Here is a 27,928-nt window from a genome sequence, read left to right as displayed (position 1 = left end):
TGTAAGACCACCTCTACTGAAGCTAAGTAATTGCTAATTTAATATTCCAATAAGAGTAATTAGCAAAACCCAGAGCAGTGGAAGGAAGGTTAAGATGGAGTACATTGTAAAACCAAAACAACATAAATAAGCCATAGCTTTCAACCATCATGTGGTATCATTTTAGTGGTGTCAGAGCATTGAAAAGTGAGAATGCACCTGCTTCTGCAATTGTGTGTCAGCATGTGTGTGCTTCAACATATGTGTGTGCTTCAGCACAGGACATGAGGGTTTCCTGAATTTAAATGACCATATCTCTGAGCCACCATCCCTGTATCAGCCAGATTAGGTTAACCTCTTTAGAATTCATCTTTTTATATGCCTATGATGTGGTGAACACACCCACAGATTTAACATTGGTAATGATTCATCAAGTAAGGTAAAGAAAAGGGTGAAATTATTAAATACTTATGCAGTAGCAGGAGTTTACATGGCAAGAAATAAAAGGGTAACAGTAGATGGTGTTCATTCATCTGCATACACCAAGTGAGGATATGTGGGATGTGCTACACTGTTCAAGTGATAGAGAAAGTTGATAATGTTATAGTTTCTAATTTCTTCCCCATCTTGCCCACAATCCCTGTCACTGTGTATGTGAACACACTAGTGCACGACTCTCTGTGATGGTTCCCAATGCAATGCCTGTGGTAGGGATTCTTTAAACACTCAAGCAGAGCACTATTAAAGTTCTGTTATCTTTGAAAAGCATATGCAAAAAAAGAAGTTTTACTGTGTCTCTGTGGGCCTGTTTCATACAAGAATCTGAATTGAACAGCTGGGAAAGAAAATGGAGGATGAAGAAAACCATCCATGATTCCTTGCTTAGGAAAAAAAAATATTAAGGGAAAAAAAAAAAAAAAAAAAAACCCTTCCCAACTTTCTTGATCACACACTCTATTAAGCCAGGACCAGGAAACAATTTCTAATCAGCGCTGTGATCTGGGCCCAGATTGTGCTAGCCTTTTGTCTCGGGCCTCAGATCTGTCCTCTGTTCACACATGCTCACTTCCAGCTCTTGTCATTGAAATCCCACATAATCTTCCAAGGTCGAAGGGCAGTCACCCATGGCTGCCGCAGTTAAAAGGTTATGCTGATTTCTGTTGTCAAATATTGGCCCTTTTCTCTTCCAATCACTCCCATGCTACTTCTCTTTAACAAGAAGAATCCAGCCTAGAATTGTATTACATGACTTTAAAGTCTTAAAAAGTGTTCCTTCATTGTACTTACCTGGTGTGGCCTGAACAGTCTGATTCATTCTGTTATATTTCACAAGGAGTTATCTAGTACCTCTAAAATACTTTGTGTCTGTGCTAGGCCAGCAAATTCAAAGTACCGTGGCCTGCATGATTTGTAACCTACAACAGTTCCTGCAGAAATATGTAATATAGACTCTATGATTGAATAAACACCACAAATTATGGCATTAGTGATAGTGTAAGTCTTGCAAGAATTGTACAAAGCAAAGTGCACAGACAGTGGAAGCTCTTTGTGATCTTAAGTGTTAGCTAATGTTGTTATTTGGAAAACTACATACCCCTATGTTTAAAATATCTCTTTAGATTATTTTTCTCTGTAGCCTTGGGAACGTAATTGAAAGCATTTTTTAACAATGTATTGCTTCAGTTCATCAATGATTTTCTATCCATGCTTAGTGAACCAAAATCAGTTTTGAGTATCTTAAAATTGGCACGTAGCTGCTGGCCACCGTCTCTCCCTGTCATTGCCCGTGTCTTACGCTGGTTTAGCAAGCTGAGCTCCGTTAATGGTTTCAGAGCCACATGAATTAGACCCAAAAAGGAAAGGCAGGGTGATGGGCCATGAAGGGTTTCTGCTGTTTTATACTCATAAACCAGGGTAGCCCTCGGGTGATCCAGTTCCATGTCTGTTTCATTTAAGATAATCAGTTTCGGATGTATTCAGGGAATAAATTTCCCTATTTTTCCCTAATATATGCAAGGGTTCATAGTAGAGGCTGAAGTTATTACAGATAGTTCCAGCCATTTGTCAATTACCAGTTGTTACTGTCCATGTGTGTAGACAGTTTTGATTTAGAACATGAAAGCAATAAGTTTTGTCCAAATCCCCCTTTTACTTCAAAACTAGGTTCATTTCAAAATAAACTGAAACCCATCAAATTTAATTTTTTAAAAAATCAAATGTATAACCTATTGTTTACTCTATGCTAATGACAGTAGTTTAAATTAGTTAATTAAATTGTTCCCTATTTGTTTATATTTTAATGGCCTATTTGAAAACATTATCCCAAAAGTTAATATTTCTCTGTTCTTAAATCTTCACTTGCAAAACATTTATTTATGTTGTGGTCTAAATGTTTAGGGAAGACAGGGAAGTTAGCTTACTATCATAAAAACAACAACAACAAAAAAGCAAAAAACAATGAGTGGAAGTGTCTTCAGCCTGGAATGGATAGCGGGATGCAGGAGATTTAGTCTGCCTTTACGAAAGGACAAAATTGAGGTGCTTGAAAATTTAAGGGGAAGAAACACATACTTAATGGATTGTTTAAAAAGCACTTGACTTTTATTAATCTAAATATCTTTGTCAAAATATAGTATTGGTCATTCCACTTGGCCTTGGTGTTTCCTTCTGTTTCTAGGTTCGTCCATGATGTCATGCATCAAATATTCACAAACATATCAATAAGTTAAAAAATTACTCTGAATTTTAGATGTTTTGCTAATAAATATAGTTCTTGAATTCAGACAATAAACTCTATCTAAAATTCTCAGTTAATCAAATTTAGTTTATTAAATGATACTGATATTTAATACAGAAATTAGTAAACGTGTTACCTGTGGTAGATTAAAAAGTAAAATATTATATAGAGAAAATTAGCAATACATATTCTTATCCAATTCTCCCACCATCTGAATGATCTTCAAAAAAAATCTCTGAATATCTCAATTTTCAGCTTTTGCTTTTATAGAAATCATAATATTTCCAACCACACAGTTACATTAGGAATTAGATATCTTAAAATTAGTCTCCAACAAAGATTAGTACCAAGCATAGCAACTACTAGACAGATTATACTTTTGATGAAATTGAGTACTACCCACAGAAGGACTACAGAAATATTCTTCAGGAAGAACCCTTGCTTTGTAATACCTGGGGCTTGAGGAATCCATTTTCTTGATGATGTAAACTCAGTAAGGTAATTGCAAACTGTGGAGTGTCCTTCAGTCCTGCAGTAGCAACGTTCAGTCAGGTTTCAGGTTACCCTTAGCACATGACCCATGTGAGGGAGAGATGCGGAGGAGTGGTGTACGCTATGTACTTATAGACAAACATCTGCCCCAAATAAATCATACCCCTGCCAAATTACTGGGAAATGGTAAGCTAAACCTTAGAAAGGACGTTTATTAAAGAACTGGAGACTTTAGATTGCAAATGTTTCTTGTGAATTTACTAGTGTTTTCCACCTTCAGTTTTCTAGGCAATCTTTTGGTTTATAGATATTTGGTCATTGTTTTTATTTCTGCTAGAACATTTCAGGGGGCTGTTCTTCATAACACATTTTGGTGAACATTGAAAGGAATCCCAATACGGAGACTAGAACACAACAGAGAGTAGTCAGCAAGGCACTTTTGCCTACAACAAAAGGAGTGCACTTTTGGGTCATATTGGAAATGAATGCCTAAAGGAGATTCTCTGAGAGGCTTTAACCATGTGGCTAAAGACTCTAAATGTATATTCTCAAATCACGACATAACAGTGGCTTTTATTTAGATGGAACCTGACCATCATACTCTGTCCTTCCTCTACTATGCTAGTAATGAAATAGGAAGTTGACACGGCGGGTATCACAAATACATATGCCTACAAGGCCTTGCATCCTATCTGCCTGAGCAGATGTGTGTGGTAGAAAAGTCCAGGGGATGTGGTAAATCTAAAAGTTCATGTCCAAGTACAATCACCCCATCTGAACTATGACAAAAGTCAGAATATGGCTGGTAGAACAGAGCAGATGTTTCAGACTGGAACTGGTCTGTGAGCCCTAATTTCTGACTCTTCAAATTCAGAAGGAAAAAGTAGTTATGTCTTCGGTACGTGCAAAGGTACTATAGAGAATAGAATATGCCTTGGTTTGTTTCAACTAGGTTACTTTCAATGGAAAATAAATGTGTTATATCATTTCTGTGTCTTTACAAATAAATATGTAAATTCTTCATATTTTTAATACAAGGACTTGTTCCAGAAACCAGAAATGTCACAAATGTCTCCAATGAGTGGCAAATAATTTAGTTATTATACAACTTATATAAAATATAAGTCATAATATAAATTATGCTAAAGTTAGAATTTGGCCTTATTTGAACCCATAGAACTAAACACTTCCATTTAACTCCTTAAAGACCTGTTTTCTGAGATACCCAAATTGAGTACAGGAGTAGCTATTGCTATGTCAATAATAACATAGTAATTTACATGCTGCAATAGAAGCCCACTAAATAAAGTTATCTAAGTCATTGAACAAATAGGGTACAGATAGAAGGGGGTTGTGCTGAACTTCCTGACTATCTAAGTTCATAAGCTACAACAGCGACCTTCTGGTTTATTGACAGAGGTCAGATTGATGTCAATGAAGTGAGTGGCTAGTGGCATAAGACAAATGGAATAGAAATCCTTTATAACTTCTTCTTATTAATTTTTGGCCTTTTGGCCAAAGTAAGGTTTAACTTTGCTTTATTTATTGAGCACATACGAAATACATACAGGTGTATCTCACTAGCACTTGTAGGCTTGTTAAGCGATCAGAAGGAGGAAATGAACCCCAGGGAGGAGGTTTCTTTAGGGAACTAGTAGCTTCTGAAAAGCTAGAATAGTGGCTGCACATCCCAAGACATCCAGACTTCTGCTGGAGTAAAGATGAGGTGAAAATAAAGGACCCTCTTCCTTCCCAGAGGCTGAGGAACAAGGCCGGGAAAGGCTCCTTTCTCAGCCTGTGATTTACTAATGATGGAGACTCAATTACTAAGAAGAGGAAAAAATGGAAATCATCTTCTAATGAAGTTGTCTGTGTACTGCAGTCAACTTACATCCATAACCGGATGAGATCCAATCATTCAGGACAGGGAGGGCCTTAGTATTTGAACTTGAGAAACACCTAGTCTTATACACAGTCATAACTGTATCCTCAGATACAGACTTCCCTGTGTAGAGACAGTCAGCTTTCTTTGATGGCTAGCCCTCAAAATGACATGTCCCTGGCTCTCTTCCCCAACCTCTAGGCAGTTCAGCAGGGTTGCCACATCTTAGCAAATCTAGCTCTTACTGCCCTGTCTTAACATTCAGAAGAAGATAGATGTTCAGTCCTCTCATAAAATGAGATTTGGTTTCCAGAGAATGGTATTTTCTGAAATAATTGCTAACATTATTGAGGTGTAAAAGAAGCACTGCTTCTAAGAAATTCTAAAGAATTTCTCTTTACATTAAGCCTCTCCAGAAAGGCCCCTCCCCTCACACTGAGAATGGCTGACTCCCAGGTATATGAAACCTATGCTCTAGTTGGGAATTTACTGAACAAAAGTACAGTAGCCATCTTATATAAAAATAAAAGAGACCTGCTCCTACTCAAGCCTCCTATGAAGTTCTGACCTCAGTTCGGAACTTTGAGCCAGATCATCAAGCAGTCTGCATGCATCTTAGGCATACTTGACAGGGGTCTGTGTTTTCCAACCATTTCTAAGAGACCCTATTCAAAATGGAAACCTCGAAGCCTTTCCGGAACTTACCGAACTTACTCAGTTCCAGAGTTCACAGAGATCTTTCATGTTAGTAACATCTGAATGTCAAACCAGTAAGACTTAACTTTGCTTTTTGTTTCTATTTCTTCTTCATCTTGCAATAAAGCTGAGCAACCCGGGCAGCAGCATTTCCTTACAAGTCATCTCTGTGACTCGGTGTGTGTGTGTGTGTGTGTGTGTGAGAGAGAGAGAGAGAGAGAGAGAGAGAGAGAGAGAGAGAGAGAGAGAGAGAGAGAGAGAGAATAGGCTTCCTGGGTTTCACCTCAACTATGCCTACCATCTTGCTTCTTCCATCATCTCTGAGGCGTCCTGACTTATTGCTGTCACCTAAGGGTGTTTGCCCAACCCTATGTCTCTCAGGGACAAATTATCAATAAAAATCCATCTGATAATTCAGTTCTACTGGGAGGAGATGCTACCAGGAGAGTGTGTGAAATACTTACGCTTTGTTTGTATGGTTTGGCTTCCAGGCATCCCTTCACACACTCACCTTCTGCTTCACACCAAGACAGAGGCTGCCTGATAGAAGGGCAAATTATCTTTGCAGTGATGTTCTCAGCCATCTTGATTCTAGTTTAAGTCTGAGACTGGATTTCTTGGGGGCATTTGTCAGTGTCCGTTCAACAATCCCAATCTTTGACTCTACTTTGTATTTGCTCTCCAAGACAGTGTTCTAGAATGAAAACCATAACACATACTAAGACGTTTCTTAGCAGAGAGACCGATGGTACCCTCTCCAGTAGAAGCCACATGGAAATTTTTTCCCCCTGTGTGGTTCCCATTCAATTTGGAAGGGATAACTGTGGATGAGTTGGCTTTCTTTGGATGATTTAGTTTCTAGGCCTTGGTTTATTTCAACCCTGTTATAAAACATTTGTGAAACAAACACATTCTGTAACTGTTTTTATTCAAAAAAAAAACCCGAGGCCGATTTGAGTTCTGCTCACTCAGGGTCTCTCTGGAGTACTTCATGCTTGCCAAGTACCTTCCCTCAAGCCAGAGCAACAATGGCACAGAATAGACTCTGCCAGCTCAAAAGGGGCCGTGCTCAACATGAGCAAAGGGGGCTTGCCATCTTGTGCATCAGCTACTGTGTTAGAGCCATGCACAGCACATTGGGTCAGTGTTGAAAACAGAGAAAGGTGTCCTTCCAGAAGTGAGGTCGGCTAGGGCAGACTGTTGGTAGAGGTATCAGGAGAGCTTGGTCCTGAGAGACAGGTAAGGAATGACAAACCCACAAGAGGAGTTGACGCTACTACACACGTGGGACTCGTGCGAGGTTTCTGATAGGCCAGTGTGCGCTGAATACATCGGATGTATCTCAGCGTCTTCTGCACCTACCACCCTCCTACCTCAAAGCCTTGGCTCATCTGCCAAAGAGCTCATATGCTTTCTGTCTTCTCAATATGTTTCAGACAGCATCTCTTAGGAAAGATTGTCCCTCACTGTCCTTCCTAATGCTCTTGCTGTGAGTTCCCTTCCTGTCATTCAGACTGTTTAGTCTTTTTTCTACTAATTTGTGTTAAACAGTTTTAGCTGTCTCGGTGGCTAAACTGCAGACTCTCTCAATATTAGGGATCACAGATCTAGCACAGCACCTGGCACATGCTAGCCACTTAGTAAATATGTCTTAAGAGAATGAATGGTCAGCTCTGCCTGCCATTGAGAGGGTTCTTGCTTCAGATTATAGAATGGATTCTTGAGGACACCAAAATGAATAAATGGATAGTAGACAAGAAATGGTTTGGAGACTCCCCATCATGGTGGTGAGAACTGGGGATGACCTCACCATGATCATGGGAACGTGGAATCATGCATAGTGGAACAATATAGATTAGAAGCTTAATCAATGTAGACACGTGGGATTGGGATTAGGTAATTGTATAAAGTCAGAGTAAGCATGCCACCAAAACACAGAAAGATGAATACTTTGGATGTATTGGATCTAAGGCTACCTATGAGACAGCTGGATAAAATGTCCAGTAGATGCTTAATTTAAACATTTGAAACCTAGGAGGGACCTTAGCAGAAGGAAGTCATTTGAGCATTCTTGGTTGAAAGGTTCACTTATCCGTTTATTCACAGATATTCACTAGCTACTTTGAGGTGTAGAAATCCCAATGATGAATCTAGTTTCCACAAATTTGTTTGCTCAGAAAGTGACAACAAAGGTCACTCTCCCCAAAACTAGTCATCAAGATAGACCTACTTTGGGTTGGCAGAATTAAGGTCTACGTTTATATCTACTCTGTTCATAAATTCTTATTAGTCTTCCCTTAAAATATGGACTTTGGGGGTTCGACATTAGAGCGAGTCTCAGCGCATAACTTGTGGGACAAAGAGAGATGCTCAAAACCTGCCCTTCCCATTCCACTGCAATTTTCTGGCTGTTGTGTGCACTGAGGCCGTATTTCCTTTGTTATGGCCCGTGGGATAAATGCGATCTTAATGGTGCCCAGTAAAATAGAAATGTTATGATCTGTTTTGACAAGACCTCTTTAAGGGAATTTATTTATTTATTTATTTATTTATTTGCTATAAGTTTTTGCTTCTCAGTTCTCTTAATCCAAGAGACAGTACCTCCAGCACTTACCAAATAAGAGCCCCTAGATATATATATCCAACTGTGGGTTGCTTTGATAAGTAAAAGTCCTTAAGAACTTTTAAGGTGAACCTTTGCTGATTCATTTTAAACAGCAGATTATTATTGTTATATATCCTAATACTTAGAACTACTTTTAGTACCATAGATATTGTATGTTATATCAGAGTTAACTGAAAAACTTAAAACTCAGAAAAAAAACTTCTTTATTCAAAACTGTTTTGCAATCAAAAGAAGAACTCATAGACTGCTAATGTCCCTCTAAAACATAGCTTCTGCACATTTCTGTTCATGGCATCTAATAAGCTTTCTGGTGTGTATGCTCTAATGCATATCAGCCCCCTACCCCTCAACAATGAATGAAATATAGAGTCCATGAAGCATGTGCATCTTACTTATGTGTTGCTGTACATTCAGATTTACCTTTTCTTGTGCCTTTCTTAAGATATGTGTCTTATTGCAAAGAACAGGTTTTTTTTTTTCCCTCTCTCTCTCTGCAGCTAACACTTGCTCCTGTGCATCACACTTTAAAGCAGGTAAAGATTAGACTGGCTTCACAGGCAAATCTCTCAAGTAGAATATGCCTTGTAAGATACACAGAATCAAAGCTAGAAGCAAGAATGGAAAGCACCTTAGACTGTGCATCCCTTGCCATTTGTAAGCTGGTTTCTGAGCACATCGTGTGAAGTTGTGCAATGTTTCTGCATAGATACAAAATCGGATATTTTAGAGAAAAGTCATTATATTCAGCTAGAATGAAGCAAACATAAAATCAAAGATGAAACAACTTTGAACTATTTATATATTTCAAAAAGTGCCCCAACACAAAAACTACTTTTCTCTAAACAAACACAGTTTTGTGTTTGTATACAAAATAATTTGTTTGCATATTTCAAAAACTTAATTTGCATTTCCTGTTTAGCTTTTAAAGTTTCCTCTATAGGATCTCTAGAAAAGCATGGAGTACCTTCAAACCTCATTAGATTTAAATGAACAGGCAAATAAACCTGAGCAGACATTTCTGTGGTGAATGTTTCAAAGCATTATGGAGCTTGGCTATCCTGGTTGGTTCCTAGAAATTCTGGACCTTCTCCTCTCCTCTCCTCTCCTCTCCTCTCCTCTCCTCTCCTCTCCTCTCCTCTCCTCTCCCCTCCCCTCCCCTCCCCTCCCCTCCCCTCCCCTCCCCTCCCCTCCTCTGTTCTTTCTTTATTTATTCTTTTGTTTCTGACATCCTGTTGAATTTTTTTAAGCATGTCAAAAAATCAAATCACCCAGTTGTTATACTAAAGCTTCCCCACAGCCTCCAGACCTAACCCAAAAGCTATGTCTGTTATCAAATGACTGTACCATGCCCCCACCCCAACAGGAGCACAGAGCGAACCGGGTGTGCGCTTACACCTCACATGCTTGTTTATAGCTCCATGAGTACTTTTACCTGTGTTGTTTCATGTTTTCTCTTTATGACAGTTGGCTTTCTTCTGTTTTTGTTTTCACAGGACATTTGGGCTTCCAGGACAGCTTTGTCACATCAGGTGTTTTCAGTGTGACTGAGCTAGTAAGAGTGTCACAAAGTAAGTATAGTTTTGCTCTGATTTGGTCCAAATTTGCCTTCAGTCAGTGTTTCTTCTCATAGGGCTTTACCACTTTCACAGCACCCTTTCTGTTCTTAGATAAACCATCCCAACTGGTTTGTTTAAAAGCCAGTATTTCTAGGCTAGGAATAATTGAGAACTTTAATGTGAGGCATTATGGTAAGGACCAATGCCGACTGTCTCGAGTAGTCCTGGGTCCATAGTGTGAACTTGGCTTTAGAAGACCTTGAGTCTTCCCACTGGTTCCCGAGGGATTCTGCATTTAAGAGACTGTTTCTGACCTTTAAGCAATGCTAATGCTCTTAGTATGAGTGGCACATTACAGCATGGTCATTACCAGCTTGTCGATAACAACTACAGCGGTGATGGAAGAGTTCGTGCCACCGCCCAGTCCTGTTGATCAAAGGCCCATTGATTGTATGTTTGTTATGGCATAACCCAAACACTGCACAAAGCATGGGAGTCCAGCTGTCTGTGTCTCTCTGTCTCCTCTCCCGACAGCCAGTACACCTCATGCACACAGTCACCCTCCTTCCAAGAACATCTCTGTTTTAAAAGCATTCCTACAGGGACCACTTGCTCTCAGTCTCAGTTTAAAAGTGAAATTAAACATCAAATATTAAAATTTTACTCTTTTAACTGCCTAAAGATAGGTAAATGTATACTGTTAAACATGACTTTCAAGCAGTGTCAAGTTCTTTACAGAATGAAATAGAATTTGTAGCCCCTATTGTCTGTGGTATAGGCTTGCAAGGATGCCCGGGTAAACCAATGGGCTGTGAGATGCCACAAAAGTCAAGCCAGCCTGAGCTTCTGAGCCTGGATTCTTTCAGCTCTTGTGTCAGTCATCACAGGCTGGAAGAATCTTCAGCGTCCAAAAAATAGGATACAATATGGGACTAGAGGAAAATCCAGGTGTTCCTGAACATTTACTGTTTGCTAAGCACTGCGCTAGGCCTTTGAGGAAGGAGCGTCATTTGCTAATCCTTGCAGCAAACTCTAAGGTTACAGGTGAGCTAACCTTAGGATCATTTATCCTTAGTTAAAGTCATTTATTTGAAGTCAAACATTAAGTGGTTCAGCTAAGCCTTGGTGTGTCTTACCTGTACTCTAAGTTGCACAATCTATACTCTGAGGCTAACTCAGGGGAGTTTGAGAAAACCTTCTGTTTAAAACCAGGCAGGTTAAGTGGTGGGAAGGCAACTGTGTGTGCTAGAATCCTGACTGTCAGGGAGGCTGCCACTGATGGTGAGGTACCAATGGGAAGTAGTGGCAGAATCCTCAGGGGGAAGCAATAGCAGTAGCAAGTGATGGCCTGCAGTGAGGATAATTTGGCTGTATTATGAAAGGTGTCCCAATGTACTAGCTGAGGGGGAACTAAATGACTTTATTGAACAGGAAGACATGTGCTTCCCTGGTTAGTGCATGGTGGATTAGCCAGTTACTGGCCATAGACAAATAACAATGCGTATGTATTGAAGGTGGTCAATAGTCTATGTTTTTTCTTATTAGCTTACTAATATAAAAATATATTATAAAGAGTATGTCTTCTCAAAATGTATCAGTCACAGAGACATTAGAGGGAAAGTATATTTATTGAGATCCAAGCATAGCCTTGATTTAAGAAGAAATCCTTTTGACTCTAAGATTAGAAGCTCCAGTCCGTTTTGTTCTGCCTTGGCCACTCAGATGCTTGCATTAGTCTTCATTACCAGCAGAGTTCCATGGTCTGGGGGTTGTAGGAGGCCAGACAGCTCAGAACCATCCCCAGCCTCTTGCCCTCCCTCCCTCCCTCCCCTCATTTTCCTTTCAAGCCTTATATCCAAGATTGATTAGACCTCTACTCAGTCTAAGGCAGCATGATTGCCAAGTGAATTCTACATGTTCCTTCAAGACTGCCAGAAGGGATGCTTGCCCTTGGGGCTAAGATTGCAGAGTGTCTTGGATTGTTTCCTGTGCCTGTATAGGGGTCTGGTTAGCAAAGGCTTGGCATTGTGAGCATCCTTCAGTTTCTCAATGCTTTCTGATTCTGCACACTGCTGTGCTATCACTCCAGAACTCACTCACACATGGCCTTGTGCTGACTGCAACTGTTTGGTAAGAGCAGTCCGGGCTGCATCAGCTAAAGCATGGCTTCAGGCCAAACTGGTCAACTCACATGCCAGAGACCCTCTCTTCCTTGTAGGTCTTTAATCTAAGTTTGTCAAGGTTTATTTTATAGATTGCCTTGGCTACTGCAATAAGGATTCCCAAGCTTTGTTCCTCCGCCCGAAAGCCTTTCTCAAAGGCATATGCCCTAGTTAGGTCTCTCTTCCTGTGATGAAACACTGACCAAAAACAACTTAGGAGAGGAAAGGGTTTATTAGCTTGCAGGCCACACTCTATCATCAAAAGAAGACAAAGCAAGAACTGAAGCAGAGACCACAGAGGAGTGCTGCTTACTGACTTGCTCAGCCTGCTTTCTTAGACAATCCAGGAATACTTATCCAAGAGTGATTGATACCTCTCATGGTGGGCATGGGCAACCCACATCAATCAGTAATCAATAAAATGCCCTACAGACATGCCCACAGGTCAATCTGATGGAAGCAACTCTTCAGCTTCATAGATTCCAGCTACATAGTTTGTGTTAGGTTGACAAAAAAAAAAAAAAAAAAAAAAAACCAACAACTCAGCAAAGCATACCGTCCAAACTGCATAAATGAGTTGAGTCCATGTCCATTCCTCACAGAACTGTGTTGCTCCTTGTCTCCCTGTGAGAGCTAAGCCTCTGTTTTAGGACTGTATGGGACCTTATTGCAGATAAATAAGGATGAGGAACATTCTGCATCCTTGAACTAGAAATAAGCTAAGTGGCGATGTATTACTAAGGTCCTGTGTGTTCAATTTGAATATTAAAATTATGTGAGTGAGAATTTACCAAGTGTACATCTTATACTTTGTGCTAGACATGTAGGCACTGCTTCACTTGGCACTCCTGTGGCTGGGCCAGTATCTCTTTTCAGAGATGAAGGGTGCAGTGGTACTCAAAGACACTGGGCATCGGCATTGTGCTCCTGCAGGCCCTTGTTGTGACTGCTTCTATAACTCAATCATAGAGTAAAATAGACCAGTGGGTTCTGGGCTTTGATTGGTTAATCATTTCTTATTGGGGTGATGTATCTTTATAATACATTTTTGAAGGATTGTTAAAATGCAAAATGGAACACGTAGAATTCTCCTAGATTAATTTTCAGTATGATTTTGTTTTCAATTAGTAGACTTGGTATTTTTAATTCTGATGGTGCTGTATGTCGAACCCAGGTCTCAACATGCTAGATAAATCCCATACTAATGAGCTACATTACCAGTCCCGGGAAAAACGTCATATATTAGAGCAGTCCTTTAGGTTAATTGTTTTCAGATAGCAAAACACAGAGTCTCTATGCCCTGGCTCTAACCATTCCCCGGTTATTAACAACTGTGGGTAGCATGGTACATTTCTCAGCCAGTAGTTGATACACAATTATTAGTTAAACTCCATAATTTGCATTAGGATTTATTCTTGTGCTTTTGTTGTTGTTACTTATTCTAAGTGTCTCCACAAATATGTAAGAGCACATGTCTACTATCAAGCAGGGTCACGTCTCACAGCCATGAAAGCACTATGCTATGCCTATTTAAACTGCACACACACACACACACACACACACACCCCTTTTGGATCTCTCTTTTGTTTTGTCCCTCATGTGGTTATTTTACTGTCCTTAATATACCAGTATCATATACCAGTATTAGTACAATATATACCTAATATCAGACTTCCTTAATCCCTCTGGATTTGTTCCTTGGTGCCCCAGCCTGACCTGTTCTTTGACTTCATCACAATCATAGCTAGTTGTGACCTCCTACAGTGTGGAGACTTCATATTACTAAGAAACAATCCCCTTGTCTTAAACTGTTTCTCTTTCCAGATACATAGTGTTAGCCTTCTACATGTGATAGTAAAAACATTTACTTCCCCCAGGATTCCAGTGAGGTTCTGTGATAGTCAGGAGTGCTATTTCAGTATTTGCAAATGAAGAGTCACTGAAATAACTGTGCTGATGCTGTTGTCTGGGATAGTGCCACCTCTAAGGTGGCAATGACAGAGAAACTCAGCCTCACAAATTCCTAGGTTAGACTAGACAGCCAGGCTATTTGACAATAAATGCCTGGACCAGGTGCAAGGACCTTCTGGACTCAGGACTCCAACTGGAAGCCACGAATTCCCTCTCCCTTGCCTCCAGCCAGCACCCTTTAACTTGTGCCTTTATCATTTAATGTCTGTGAACTGTGGCAACGGAAACGCTGTAGCTGCGAGTATGGATTTGTTCTGTGGCCCGTTTCCACAGGTGACAGTACCATCTGAAAGCACTTCTAGTTATTTATTACCTCGGTCCACAAGAGGGAGAAAACACAGACCACTGCACGCTGGGCCAGAGAAAAAGAAGAATTCAGTCCAGGGGAGAGGCTCCCAGGAGCCACTGTGGTTCCGAATCGCTGAGGTTGTTTTAGCATAATCCCATGAAGGAGGAGACAGGAGCCATCTGTTGAGATGGTGCTTTATTACACAAAGCCCTCTACAAGCATTTCCAGATAGGCCCCTCCCATAAGCTGCCAAGGAGAGCCCATTCTGCTGGCTGCTGAATGTCGCTGCTTCAAGGGCTCTCTGTCAAACCCACTCTTGTTTATTTTGTGCCAACGTTTCCTCAAAGTATGTGCTCCGAGGCTGCCAAATGTCCCTCCTGGTGTGAACTCAAAAAGTTCTGCCCCAAACTCCACTCCTGCTCATTTCCTTCTGAAGTGCTGACTGTTTTCCTTGAAGTTGCTGGAGAGATTCTGAAACCTTAAAGGCCTCAGTGGGAAAGAGTAAAAACCACAGATACACACACAGGCCATTGTGCCTCTGCTCTGGCCGTTCTGATTGCCAGCGTGGTTTGTACACCCAAACTGGCTGCAAGGGTTAAGTAAACTTCGTGGCTCAGGATGACTTCACAGCCCTGGAATTCTGCAAAGCCAGGATTCTCAGTACACTGTGGCTGGCCTTAGAGTCTTTGGGTGTGAAAACCACTCTCAGCTACTCAGCCTGTGCTCTGGTTCCTGCTACATGGCTGCAGACTCTATTAAAGTCCAGCAGATGAATTGCCCTGGCTCTGCCACAAAGCCTGGCTACCCGATGGACTTCGGGGGTTCCTGAGTTGTTTGTCAATGAAGAGTGGCGGTGAATGGAATAGGGCCTGTGCCTTAGCCTGGCATGAGGTGGCACCCTAGCGGCTGTTTCCTGCCTTGGGAATGTGTGCTGCTGATATTCTCACACAGGCATCATCACAGGAGTTCTGGATACAGTTGGTTTAAAACTTCTTCTTCAAGTCTTTGGTATGGCTTCCCATGCCCATACCCAGGCACAAAGGTTTTCAGGCCAGACATTTTGTAAAAGACCAATGGATCAAGTCTAACCTGACACACAGAAGTTCTGGGACAGAATTAACTCAGCTAAGAGGCACAGTAAGAAAATGAGGCATTGGTAGAGATAAGCTCAAACTTGAAAATACAAATTGTCCTTACCTGAAAAGACTAATGAGGAAGTGGGTCTCAGATGAGAAGTCCCTGGTGCCCTATCTTTTGAGGGTTACTGTTTAAATGTTACAGTTCTTTCTGCCTTTATTGAAGGAAGATGGCTTAAAAAAAACTTCCTAGTCTGAGCAGGCAACTTCCTGGCTCTCTCTGTTAACACACACAGTAACAATGATCATGGAACAGAAATTAATTTTTTTTATACAATTTATATTCTTAAGCAAGAAACCATTTGGGCTTCAGCATTAAAAGAAGAAACAAAAAGACGATGATAAGAAAGCACACCCCAGCCCCAGCACGGACCGTCACTGTGACCTTGCCTTTGTTTGGCATTGCACAATTCAATGGCAGGGCCACTCAAACTATGCTCTCGATCAATATCCTATTAAAGCAGCACAAAAAGTCTCCATAAACTTAGTGGTTAGCTATGTTTATAAATGGAACTCGGCATAATTAGATGGTCAATAGCAGGCTCTACTAGTAATTTTAAAATGAACATCACACATCTTATGCATAGAAGCCAGAACGAACCCCTCTGGAAGGAAGGTCTGGTGTGTAGTAGACAATAGGTTGGATAGCTTTTTTTTAAAAAAAAAAAAATCATCTCTATGTCTAAAATGCAGCTTTTAAAGAAAATCTGTTAAACAGGCTATATAATAGAAAATTCTAATCAGTTCCTTAAAAATTTTTTTCAAGTCTAAGCCACTTCATTCTAAATGTACTACACCATGGGAAATGTCTCATTTTCTAGTTTTAATCAAGCCCCCACACAGAGAGGAAATAATAAATGTTGCCACACTCTTAGAAAGGAAAAAAATCAGTCTATCTGACTTAACAAACAGATTTCCTTCCAGTACAATTCAATACAGTTTTAAAATAAATGTTGAAGTTGAATTATTTCCAAAGAATGCTTTGTCATGCAGTTTTTATTTCCTTGACTCATTTGAGGTGAGTGTTTGAGCAGTAAAGTCCTTCCTCACCAACCAAAAAAGGATGAGCTACTAAGAGGAGACGCCATCCATAGGCTACTTTATCCACAGCTGGTCCCACCCTACCATGAGATATGTCTGTGCCCTATGTTGGATATATGTCCTGACCAGTGTGTGTGAGCTACTGTGCAGGTCACACCTACAAGGACAGAGAGAGTGTGCTTTTGACGCAGGGTAGCACTGGGCATGAGCACCCTGTGCTCTTTGTTAAGTACATACTCCTGCCAGTCCTGGTTAGAGCTGCTCATGGCTGGGTTTGGGCCTTTTATCTCTGTCCTCAACTGAGGCGTCTGCTAAATTTACCAGACTCTGAGCTCTCTTATGATAGACACTGGACCTTGGAAGAAGAAACACACATTTTTTTCTTGATGTACATACTAACTTGTCATGGTCTGTTTCTAAGTCCCTCTACTGCTAATCTTTTCGAAGTTTCTTCTGCCTACATAGTTTGTGTTGACCACAGATTGTCAAACACACGCATGCCTGTAATAGTTCATGCCATGAAATAGTTCAGGATTTATAATAGGGGTGAAGGTTTGAAGTTTAATAGCTATAGGACTTTGGTCAATATTTGTAATGCCTCCTGCCTGTGTTTCCATCAGAGGTTGTAATTATTTATTTAATGCAAAATATTTAAAGTAAGTTCTGGCTGTAGGCTGAGCATAAATTTGAGTGCTAAATTGGGGAGACCTCTCAATAACATAGAGGTAAAATAGCAGAACACCTCGTGTTGGATTAGTGAGAGCTCAATAATGGTAATTACCAGGATCATTACTGGATTAAGCCTTTGCCCTTGATCATCTACAGTGTGTTCTTGAGTGGATCCTGGAGCTGACCGCTATCAGCCAGTTTATTTAAAAATATTCACATGTATATAATTATGAATGACCAATTTTAGGATCGTGTTCTAAAACTTGGTTTATTACTGCCATTGTAGTGGTCTCTTCAGGTAACAGCTGTGACAGAATAAAACATACTAGTACTGTTCTTACTCATCTAGAAAATTCTTATTCTTCATGATTTTTAGCCAAACCCTACATTTTTGCCAATATTCTGGGAATTTGATGAATAATAGGGCATTCAATAATAATCATTCTGACACTGACATGTTCCAATGTTTAAGTGGCCAGCCACGAATGGATTAACCATATCAGCATTTTAAATAATACATAACCCTATAGTTATTTTTTTTAAATAGGCTTCTAAAGAGATTGCTACCTATAATGTATTCTTTACTAAATCTTTATTTACTTGTAAGCCTTACCTTTGAGAACAGATATTAATATCCAGTGAGTAACATTAGGGAGCTAAAAGGCCTTCCTGTGATTTCTAAAAGCCTGGTAGAACTCCTTATTGCCCCACAATAAGGATATAAAAGTATTGGGATTTGGTCTGGAAAATGTGATCATAGTTTACCCTCATGGATTGGAAAGGCTGTTGGTGGCGCCCTGTAGGCATGTTTGGGATGACTGACTGAGCACTCAGCAAAGCCATACCACACATCAGATGCTGAGCCATCCAGTATGTGACGAATAGGAGTACATAATCAACACCTAGGATTTCTCAGCAAGTGGAGGAGGAAAAATTAAGCAGTTCTGCTGAAAATGGTTGTTGTTGTTGTGTAGATAACTAATTAATATGTTTTTGAGAAGGGTCTCTGTTGATACAGCTAATGGTCAGATAGTACCAGTGTACTCTTGGGGAAGAGCTTATATGTGGAAGCCCTTCTATGGTTTATAGAACATTGTGGCAAAAAAAGACCTTTTATGCTATCAAATCTATCCTCTGTTAAGAAGACCAAATCCCATGGCTGAGGTTGTATCTTATACTAAACGGGTATTGTATCTGACTTCAACCAAAAGCCAAGACAAGATGATGCTCTAAAATGCAGAAAATCAATTCCAGTCCCAAAGGCAGAAGCCACTAATGCAAGAGATCAGTCAGCATCATTTGCTGCTCCATGGCTGCTCTCCTGAACCAAGTGTGAGGCCCTGCATCCGAAGAACAGCAGCTACAACTCCTTATACTGAAGACCTAGAGAAGAATGGAGGGGACGTAGCAGCCTTGCTACTTATGGTGATAACTTATTTTGTGAGACTCATCTCCCCTGTAATTATGAGACCCCCAAAGACAAGAGCAGGAATGTGGCTCCCCTATTTCTTTAGCTGAAACCTAGAGACACCTGACATCAAATCCTTCGGCTATGCCTGAACATTTTGCTAAACATCACCCTTCATTTTCTCATTTGTCAATGAGAATAATGTTGATGTATACCATAGAAATACCATAGGATACAATTCTATATTTTGTGTACCTTATCTGGTACATAATAAAAATCAACAAAAAGAAGTCCTTCGCTGTTTTCATTAGTATGCTCATATGACTGTACTTCGACGCAGCAAACATATAACAACACATGTAATCTGTAAGTAGGAGATGGCTCTCCTCCATAGAGATTATGCCTGGGTTTCCCAAACTTCAAGACTTTCTATATACAAAAAAGTGACTGAGTAGTACTTGCTTAGAAATTAAACTTATAATAGTTATCTGTTAAAGGTAAAAGGGATATAGCACAGTATCAGTGGATTCAGCCTATTTTAATAAAACTTTAAACATCTTTCATAAATAAAAATGTCTCTGTTTACATTCCTCTCTTTCCTCAAGCACACTCCCCTCACTGTCACTAACACACACACACACACACACACACACACACACACACACACACACACGTTCCTTAACTTGTATTCATAAGTCATGGCTGTGTGAGGGAGGTGATCTGTGCGTGCTAGCAACTGCCTTTTGTGGGGTTAAAAGCATTCTGTTGGCTTTTGGCACCTCGCACTACATTTTAGAAAAAGCATTGCTTAAATCTTTTAATAGCAGGCAAGCTCACTTCACATCGAGGGAAATCCATGTTTTAGTTCAGTGCCTTCCTTTTATGTTCCTGTTTGAAAAACCCTACTTCCAGCCTGCATTTGGCCACTCCTTTAAAAACAGGGATAGAAAGAAGAGATCAGCACAGGGTTTACAGACCAGAAATCTGCTTGGCAAAGGAGTTGCTGAAGACTGTGGTGTACAAGCTGCAGAGAAAGTACCTTTATGATTGATTTCCATTCAAGTCAGACTGACTGCAGCGTGGTCATTTTTCTTGCCCATAACTGTGCACACTGCAGCAGTCTGCTATCTGCAGGGCGTCTGAATTATAGCCGTCTATGTCCGTGTTACCTCTTACACAAATTACTTACACTGGTTTCTTTTTCCATGCAAATTCATCAGTTTTACAGCCCTTCATAGCCACAGTCAGGAAACTCTGGCAGAGAACACAAATTGATAAAATGAGTTAATTTTACTATACTTTTTTTTTTTCCTTTCTAAAAGCCCTCTCTTTTAGGCAGTGTTCAGGAAACATATTACAGTAAAAGGGAGATAACAAAGGAGTTGGATTTTCTTGCCATAAATTACTTTCCAAGTTAATTTCCTTTAACGATGATTCCAGATTCCCCAGTTTTCATAGCATTGTGTGTCTTACAACCAAGCCTTTGATGGAAAGAAGAACAAGTATTTTCCCATGTTCGCTCCTTTTGTGGCAGTGACATGGACTTTCTTATAGGACTTTTGCCAGTGGAATACAAAACAACATGAAATTGTTCTGGCATGGAACTGTGTGCTATTGTTGGAGCCCCAGCTCCCAGTATAAGGTGGACGCTCCAAATGCTCTGGGAGCATTTTTGGTAGGTCATACAATTGAAAGAAAAAGATGTCTTAATTTTTCATAGTTATTTTATGAGCTACAAATTGAGTGCTGATGGCCTTTGGAAGGGATTTACAGCCCCCATTCCCTTTCTTCCCTTTGTGTATGTTGGGGAAAGGACGTGCAGATCTGAGGTGGTGGTGGGGACAACTGATCCCTAGAATGTAGGACCCTCGAGGGCAGAAGTTTTCACATCCTGTCCACTGTTTTTAAGCATATGAAGCAATGCCTAAGCTACTTAAGGGCTCTGTAAATGTGCATTGTGTCCCATGGAATGCAGCTTCTGTGTGCCTTCAAGCTGTAGGCTGGACACATGGGTAGACATTTTGATAATGTTCCCTGCCAACTCCTATCGAATAAGCCGTAAACTCAGCACCATCATCTCCCAAGCAGAGGAGCCTGAAAATTTGGATAGAATTTTTTCCCCATAGTCCTCTCTTTCCAGCAGTGCAACCCTGAGCAAATTGTCTCTGGTGGATGGCAGAAGTTCAATAACCACAGCCCTATCCAACTGCTAATGTGTACAGAAGAGCAGGTCATCAAGAGGGTTGGCTACTGAAGTAACCCCTTTCTTCCAATAGCCCACATTACTATAATGATGCCTTAATAGCAAACCATTTATTAAGAAATGACACAGAGTACATTCTACTCATGACAGGAAAGAGGGGGAAGGGAAGATGCATGACTTAGAAATAACATCTGAAGGCACAATTTCCAAAGTTAACCTTTTGAGGAAACTCTTTGGTGAACAACATACTTAGGCTACAGTAGCTGCAGTAATGCTAAGAAATTGGGCTCTTTTCCTCTATGCTTATTACACATATTTATAGAAGACACTTTAATTTTGACTCCAAATTAAGGGAGGTAAATGGGGATGATAACTATTTCCTTAATTCAAAGCATACTTATTGATCTTCAACTGTCTACACAAAGGGTAGGGAGCTGTTTAGGGATACAGAAGTCATTCTTGGATCTGGATGATTTTAAGGTCAGGTGCTCTGATTTTGTCATCATGACATAGGGAAGTTATTCCATCTTTTTTTTTTTTTTTTTTTTTTTTTTTTTTTTGGCCTTCCTAGTGGTACTGTGAGTATTCAAAGGAATGGTGGGGTTTATCATTGCATGGCAGCCGACCCATGGAAAAAAAGCATAATGGTGATGATGATGATGATGATGATGGTAGTCCTGGGAGCCAGTTCTGCATGTTTATCATAGTCATTATGAGCTTTCTAGCTACATGGTACCCACTGTTTCCTTATGGTATTCTGTCTTTATTGCTTACTAAAAGCTCTATCTGTTCTCCATATTTGAGGCTCTGCAAACAATGTGCCTGTTATAGGGACATTGTGACAAGAAACCTGTACTTAAGTATAAGGCCCTCTCCTCCTGGTCACAGTTTACCATCCTAACAATGTGACCCTATACATGGCACGAGCTGCATGCACTTAAAGTAATGGGCACATGTGCATGCAGACAGCTCATAAGGAAAACACAGTTTGGGTCTCTACATTGTAAGGATTATTGAACCCAGGTTGAGAAGCTCATTCTCCTTTCTGATTCAAGGATGTTTTAAAATTTGAGATGCACATGTTTGCCAACTTCAGAAACCACTCGCCATGAGTCTATAGAGCACTCTGGACCAGGCCATCTGGTGCCTTTGCTGCATTCCACATTACTGCAAACTACATGATCATTAGAGATCAATACAGGGCAGGTTAAGGAATATGTGTGTGGGCTGTGTTAATTTTTAAAATCCACATAGAGGTAGAGCATTGTATTTACATATACATGTTTCTTCATGCATGTATTCTGGCTCTCTTGATATTTTAAAAAGATAACAAAAAGAAAGGACATTTTCCCAGGGTAGATCACCCAGAACATGAAGTGTTTAGTGGAAGTGCCAGTGTCCATGACTGTGGAGATGCCTCAGTGTTCCCTCCCTCAGCCCAGCCCAGGCCTTCCCACTCTCCTTACAACCAAGACGAAGCCTCAACTCCACTCTGAAATTTGTGAAGAAAATCTAAATTCACACATTTGACACAGACAGGCCTTTCCATTCTCTCTAATTACCAAGGACACATAACAGTAGGCTCCAGGAGGCACAAGGCCTTAAGAGCACCTGTCATGTTATTATGTATCAGGTAGCTACTGTAATGATGAGTGACGTGGGCCATCTTGCATAATGGCCCAGTTCATACATAAAACATTGTGGAATAAAAGATGAAATTATGCAAATAAATTGAATACAAAAGCAAATGATAGAATGACTAGCAGCATTATTGAGCAGGAATCTATTTACTCTGTTGTCAAGATGAGCCAGCGGTACCCCCCCTCCCCCCCCTTCCCCCCCCCCCCGCCAACCCCCTTTAAAGAGCCCATTGAGACACGTGTTTGATTTTCAGTTCTCCATCTTAGGAAAGATGGTTTCTACATGACAGTGATGCTTGAGATGTAGTCATTGCTATTAGTCAACTCATTGTATATTCTTCGAAATTGCTCTATTCTTTGAAGTCTTCTGACTCCAAAGTTGCTCATAGAACGATACAACTTATCCTATCTCCCAAGCAACAATCCCAGGAAGCACTCCTTCCTGCCACAGTGAACTGGCACCATATTACTAACACCTGGTTTCTCCTGGCATCCTTTGATGTCGTCTTACTTCATGTTCTTGCTTAAATGACATCACTAGGGCAACTCAACCATCCCTTCTCTCCCAAGCTTGTTCTCACGTGAGAGAGACTTTTCTAGAATATAAATGTGAAATTGAGGCTAGTATTTCTATAAGCTGTGAGCTTCTGACAGGGATGATGCTGGCAATCTAACTGCAGTGGTTTCTACTACCAGGGATATAAGTACATCAGTGGCTCACAAACTTGTGATGTTTCAGATTCGGATCTGCACTTCTTATAGAAAAATACCAAATCCTTCATGACCCAACCTTAGCTACCCATCATGACTCAATGTTAGCCATGTCTCTTTCACTCTGTCCTATGACACAAAGGTGTCAGAAACCCAGTCAACAGTTTCTGTTGTCTTATCTTTAGGTTATTTACTCTACCCAGAATATCTCCTTTCTTCCCAGTTGCTTATCTTCTTGGCATCCTCTGCAGTTACATTTTCTCAGGCCCTTTTATTCCCTTGAACCTTTTCTTCTTAGGTCATTTTCTAAAGGCTTCTTGGCTATCTGTACCTTCAGTCTACCAGGTTCCCCTGGAATGTGTTCACAGGTGATGGTTGTGTCTCTGATCTACATCCCTGCTTCTTGGTAATAGCAGTGCTTCCAAATCATTCTGTGGGTAAAATCTGGACTCATGGTGTTCCTCATTATCTTTTCTCCCGATAGATATTAGTGTATTGAATATGTTTATCTATGTTAATGGGCGTAATATATACAATACACACTAGAGCACACAACAACTGTCCTACTTTTACATAATATTTCAAAAAGACTACCTTAACTGATAGTCTCACCATAGAATTTATAGTTTTGAAAGAATATTGGTAGATTTTTATTAAGTCATTTAAAAATAATTATTAAGATACCATAAACAAGGCATCCAGAATCTGGAAGACATAATAATATAGATAACTACATCTCAGAAAGAATCCACTATGAAGGCAATAGGTTGGTGAAATTGAGTCAGAAGTTGGCAGAATGTTCTCTATGGGTGAGTAGCAAATACTGTGGCTCCAGGGGCCATGGGGTCCTATTGTAGCCACAGTTCTTGCTGTCGATGACAGTACACAGTGAAGGTGTATGCACTGAATCTTTCTTTGCAAACACACACACACCACCACCACCACCACCACCACCACCACCACCACCACCACCACCACCACCACCACAACCAAAACAAAACACAGACCTCAAGGTGTAGACATGTGCAGGGAGTCCATGTACCACAAAGTAAAGAGAATGGGAGATTGATGTGTACATCTCGTATTGCAGTGAATGGGAAGTGGGGCCTAGATGGGTAAATTCGTGGAACTCTCATGAAAATTCATAATGAAATTCCAAAATGCAGATGAGGATAAGTTGTTGGGATCAAAGTGAGAAAGCCTGGGGAAAATTTGTAGAGCAGCCAGTTTAAAAAAAAAAAAATTAACACTAAAGTATGAGAGGTATTTTCATTTAAACCATCCAGGATGTAAGCTTGGTGGCAATCTACTGTTTAAAAAAAAAAAGAGTAAGATAAAAAGATAAAAGAGACACATTAGAAAGAATATGCCTTTCTGGTAGAGACCATTTTTATTGTCATTTTTATTGTCCATACTCCTTTGATGTCACAGTTTATTAGTGACTATTCTGGATAATCTTTGCAGATGAATACAACAGAAAATGTGCTCCATGCTGCACTAACATTGGTTCTTGATCACCTTGAATTTACAGGGACTTCATTTATGGTTTGTTTTGTTTTGTTTGTTTTCCTCTCTCTAGCACCAATAGCTGCAGGAACCGGCCCCAATTTTTCTCTCTCTGATTTGGAAAGTTCTTCATACTACAGCATGAGTCCAGGAGCAATGAGGAGGTCTTTACCCAGCACATCCTCTACCAGGTAATTGGATTGGTAGCCTCTAAGGGGGTTAAAGCACAGAGAGACACAACTTGAGTTTTAACTCTGGGCCTCTTGGACATTTATCAATGTGTCTGTAACAATAGAGGGCACAAAAGTCAACCTCAATAAGCTGTCTCATTAGAGATCTAGACATATATGACAACTCTCTCTCTCTTTCTCTCTCTCTCTCTCTCTCTCTCTCTCTCTCTCTCACACACACACACACACACACACACACACGCACACACACACACACATCAATAAGAAAAACAATTACTTCAATTATACCCCATAAAATAAGTATAATTTGAATAGGCCTTGTCCAAAGGGTAAGGTGCTCAACTCTGAATGCTGGTTAGCTTTAAGAGGAGGCAGGAAAGGCATGGTGATCTGGGAGAGGGAGAACATGAGCAGAGACATGGAGAAGAGCAATAATGAACATAGTGTATTCTTGGGTGGACTTCACTGGGGTAGAAGAAGTGAGTGCTCTGGCTTGATTGGCACAAGGTAGGCACTGATGATACCAGAGTAAGAACCCTGCCCACAACCTTCTTAGCCAGCTGGGACTGTAAGTTCTCAAATCCAGTCTGTAGACATTCCCCGAAGATAGAACTGATTTAATATCCAGGCATGAGGTTCTAAAACAATATAGGTCAGATAGTGGGATGGGGCCATCCTTTGGATCCAAGTGGTCCAGGAGGCCTTTCAAAGCTAATGTTGGAACTGGAACACACAGCCTACTGTGAGCACCAAGCTTCCCGATCCCCTTAGTTATCAGAACCAACATCTAGAGAGTACTTTGCAAGACCCTGCTTTCTCTAGATAGCCTGCGCCAGGGGTCGGGGATTAGGCATCCATCAGAGCCGTGGTTTCCTTTTACATATTGGCTTTAGCACTGGACTGTGACAACAAAGAAAGCTGTAGAAGAGGTCTGTCAGTCATGTTTGTATACTTTGCAGAAAAAACATTTATCACATGTGATTTCCGTTAAAGCAAATACAAACGTTAATGATTAAAAATAGTGCCCAGAGTGAGGACATTTTCCTTGGAGGGAGTCTACCTCACCTTTATGAACAGTGTCTGAAACATCAGCTTGAAGATGAATCGAGCAGTCATTTCCAGCACTGTGTATTATACCTTCATCTTCAGCACTGTTTAAATGTTCCCCAACCCTACCCCAGTTCATTATAATATCACCTCCACAAAAAAGGTCTCAAATCCCAAATGCATTTATAACAGAAAAGGGGGATTATGAATACATTTGGCTGTTAATACACTTGGAGGATTTTGAATGTTTACTGATAGAAGAGACCGTATACTCAGTCAACAATAAAAGCTTTGCAAATACTTGTGGGCAGTGCTTAATTTAAAAAGTTCACGGGTGGCTTGTTTTTCATATGTGAACTACTATCCCATGTATCTCTCTAGCAGTGTCTCTTACTGCCTGTCCTTCCATACACTCCAAGCTCTGGTTTCTGATCTTATGTTGTGACCTGTGGACGAAGGACTGCTTATTGTCACTTAAGAGGCTAATGTCATTCTCCTATTGTGTGAATAACTAGCCCTGATAAGGAGTTAATTACAAATATCAGTAGTTAATAACTCAGTAATGTTTATTTTTCTCTTGTTGTCTTCTTCCTGGGATGTTTTTATTTAGGGATGTGTGTGTCTGTGTGTCTGTGTGTGTGTGTGTGTGTGTGTGTGTGTGTGTGTGTGTGTGAGAGAGAGAGAGAGAGAGACAGACAGACAGACAGACAGACAGACAGAGACAGAGAGACAGAGAAAGACAGACAGAAAGAGAAAGACTGAGAGACAGAGAAAGAGAGAGAGACAGAAAGAGACAAAAAGGAGAGGAAAGAGAAAATACATAGAGGTGTTCACTTGCAAGGATATCTATGAACATCACAGGACCACTTTTGGTAACTCATTCTCTTCTTTCATTTTTACATGGGTTTCCCAGAGAAAACTTGAGCTATCAAGCTTACCCAGCAAGTGTGTTACCTTCCAAGACATCTTACTGCCCACCCTACTCTGATTTTAAACAAAAGTTCTTGAATATAGAGATTAAACAGAATTATTTAACAAGTTAGAAAATATGCCTCGAAAGAGTACCCCAGGATTCACATACGAAACCACTACCAACTGGTCACTGTTGCTGAGGCTCTGTCAGCTTTAATCTGTCTGTAGCTTTTTAGTTGTCTTTTTAGCTTGAGTCTTAGTCACCAACAAACTCTTCTGCTATTACTGCAGTGGAACCACTAGAGCACAGAGTAAGCCACTTGCCCAGGGCCACAGGTCTAATAAAGGCCTCACTCATAATCAGGTCTTCTGAAATTTAGAAACCATAGTTATTTGCACAAAACTGTCTTAGCAACAGTGCTATACCCAGAAACCTTAGAGTGTGGGATCCTAGCAAAGCAGTGTCTCAAATTTCCACCTCAATCTGGCCTGTAGTGCCCACTGTCTGAATACTGTTACTATATTGTCAATATGAGCCCGTCTTACCTCCCAGTTTGTCTCTATGTCCCTTGAAAAACAATGTCTTAACTTTCCCAACTCAGAAGCAAATGATAAACACTGAGTACTTTTCCTTGGCACTGTGGCCACAAAGAAAAATCAGAGGAGCTTTGCACACTGACAAGTAGAAATGTTCAGATTGGCTTATGTGAGCTCTAGGTAGGAGGAATGGTGTTGCTTTGTGAACACAAAACAAGGCCCCAGGGGTCTCATATAATAGGAAGCAAGCAACAGAATCCTGTGTTGGATGGTCCAGGAGGAAGAGACAGAATTAAGGACCAGTTCCAAGAACTAAGTAAACCAAATGAGCATGATCTGTGTTTTCTATATGCTTTCTATTTTTCCAGGATGAACATCTCTAAAATCATTTTTAAAAGTTGGGTAAAAATAAGGATAAGTGTTTTATTCTAAAGGACTTTGTTAAGAAAGCTGTTCATAAGCCGGGCGGTGGTGGTGCACGCCTTTAATCCCAGCACTTGGGAGGCAGAGGCAGGCGGATTTCTGAGTTCGAGGCCA

The 27,928-nt window shown here is 40.5% G+C and overlaps 1 protein-coding gene across 4 annotated transcripts in view; it reads left to right on the top strand.

The window, feature by feature from the left end:
* The window catches only part of Nfia (nuclear factor I A), a 345,833-nt gene that overhangs the window by 217,433 nt on the left and 100,472 nt on the right, over positions 1 to 27,928 (top strand). For all 4 annotated transcript variants that reach the window (XM_034504122.2, XM_034504120.2, XM_034504123.2 and 1 more), the window contains exons 4-5: positions 9,906 to 9,980; positions 24,778 to 24,895. In XM_034504122.2, the coding sequence (XP_034360013.1) occupies positions 9,906 to 9,980; positions 24,778 to 24,895 (193 nt within the window). The remainder of the gene's footprint in view (positions 1 to 9,905; positions 9,981 to 24,777; positions 24,896 to 27,928) is intronic.

This window comes from Arvicanthis niloticus, chromosome 5, assembly GCF_011762505.2.
Source record: "Arvicanthis niloticus isolate mArvNil1 chromosome 5, mArvNil1.pat.X, whole genome shotgun sequence".
NCBI lineage: Eukaryota > Metazoa > Chordata > Mammalia > Rodentia > Muridae > Arvicanthis > Arvicanthis niloticus.
Note: the sequence above shows the minus strand (reverse complement) of the source record. Positions and strands in the feature narration are given on the sequence as shown.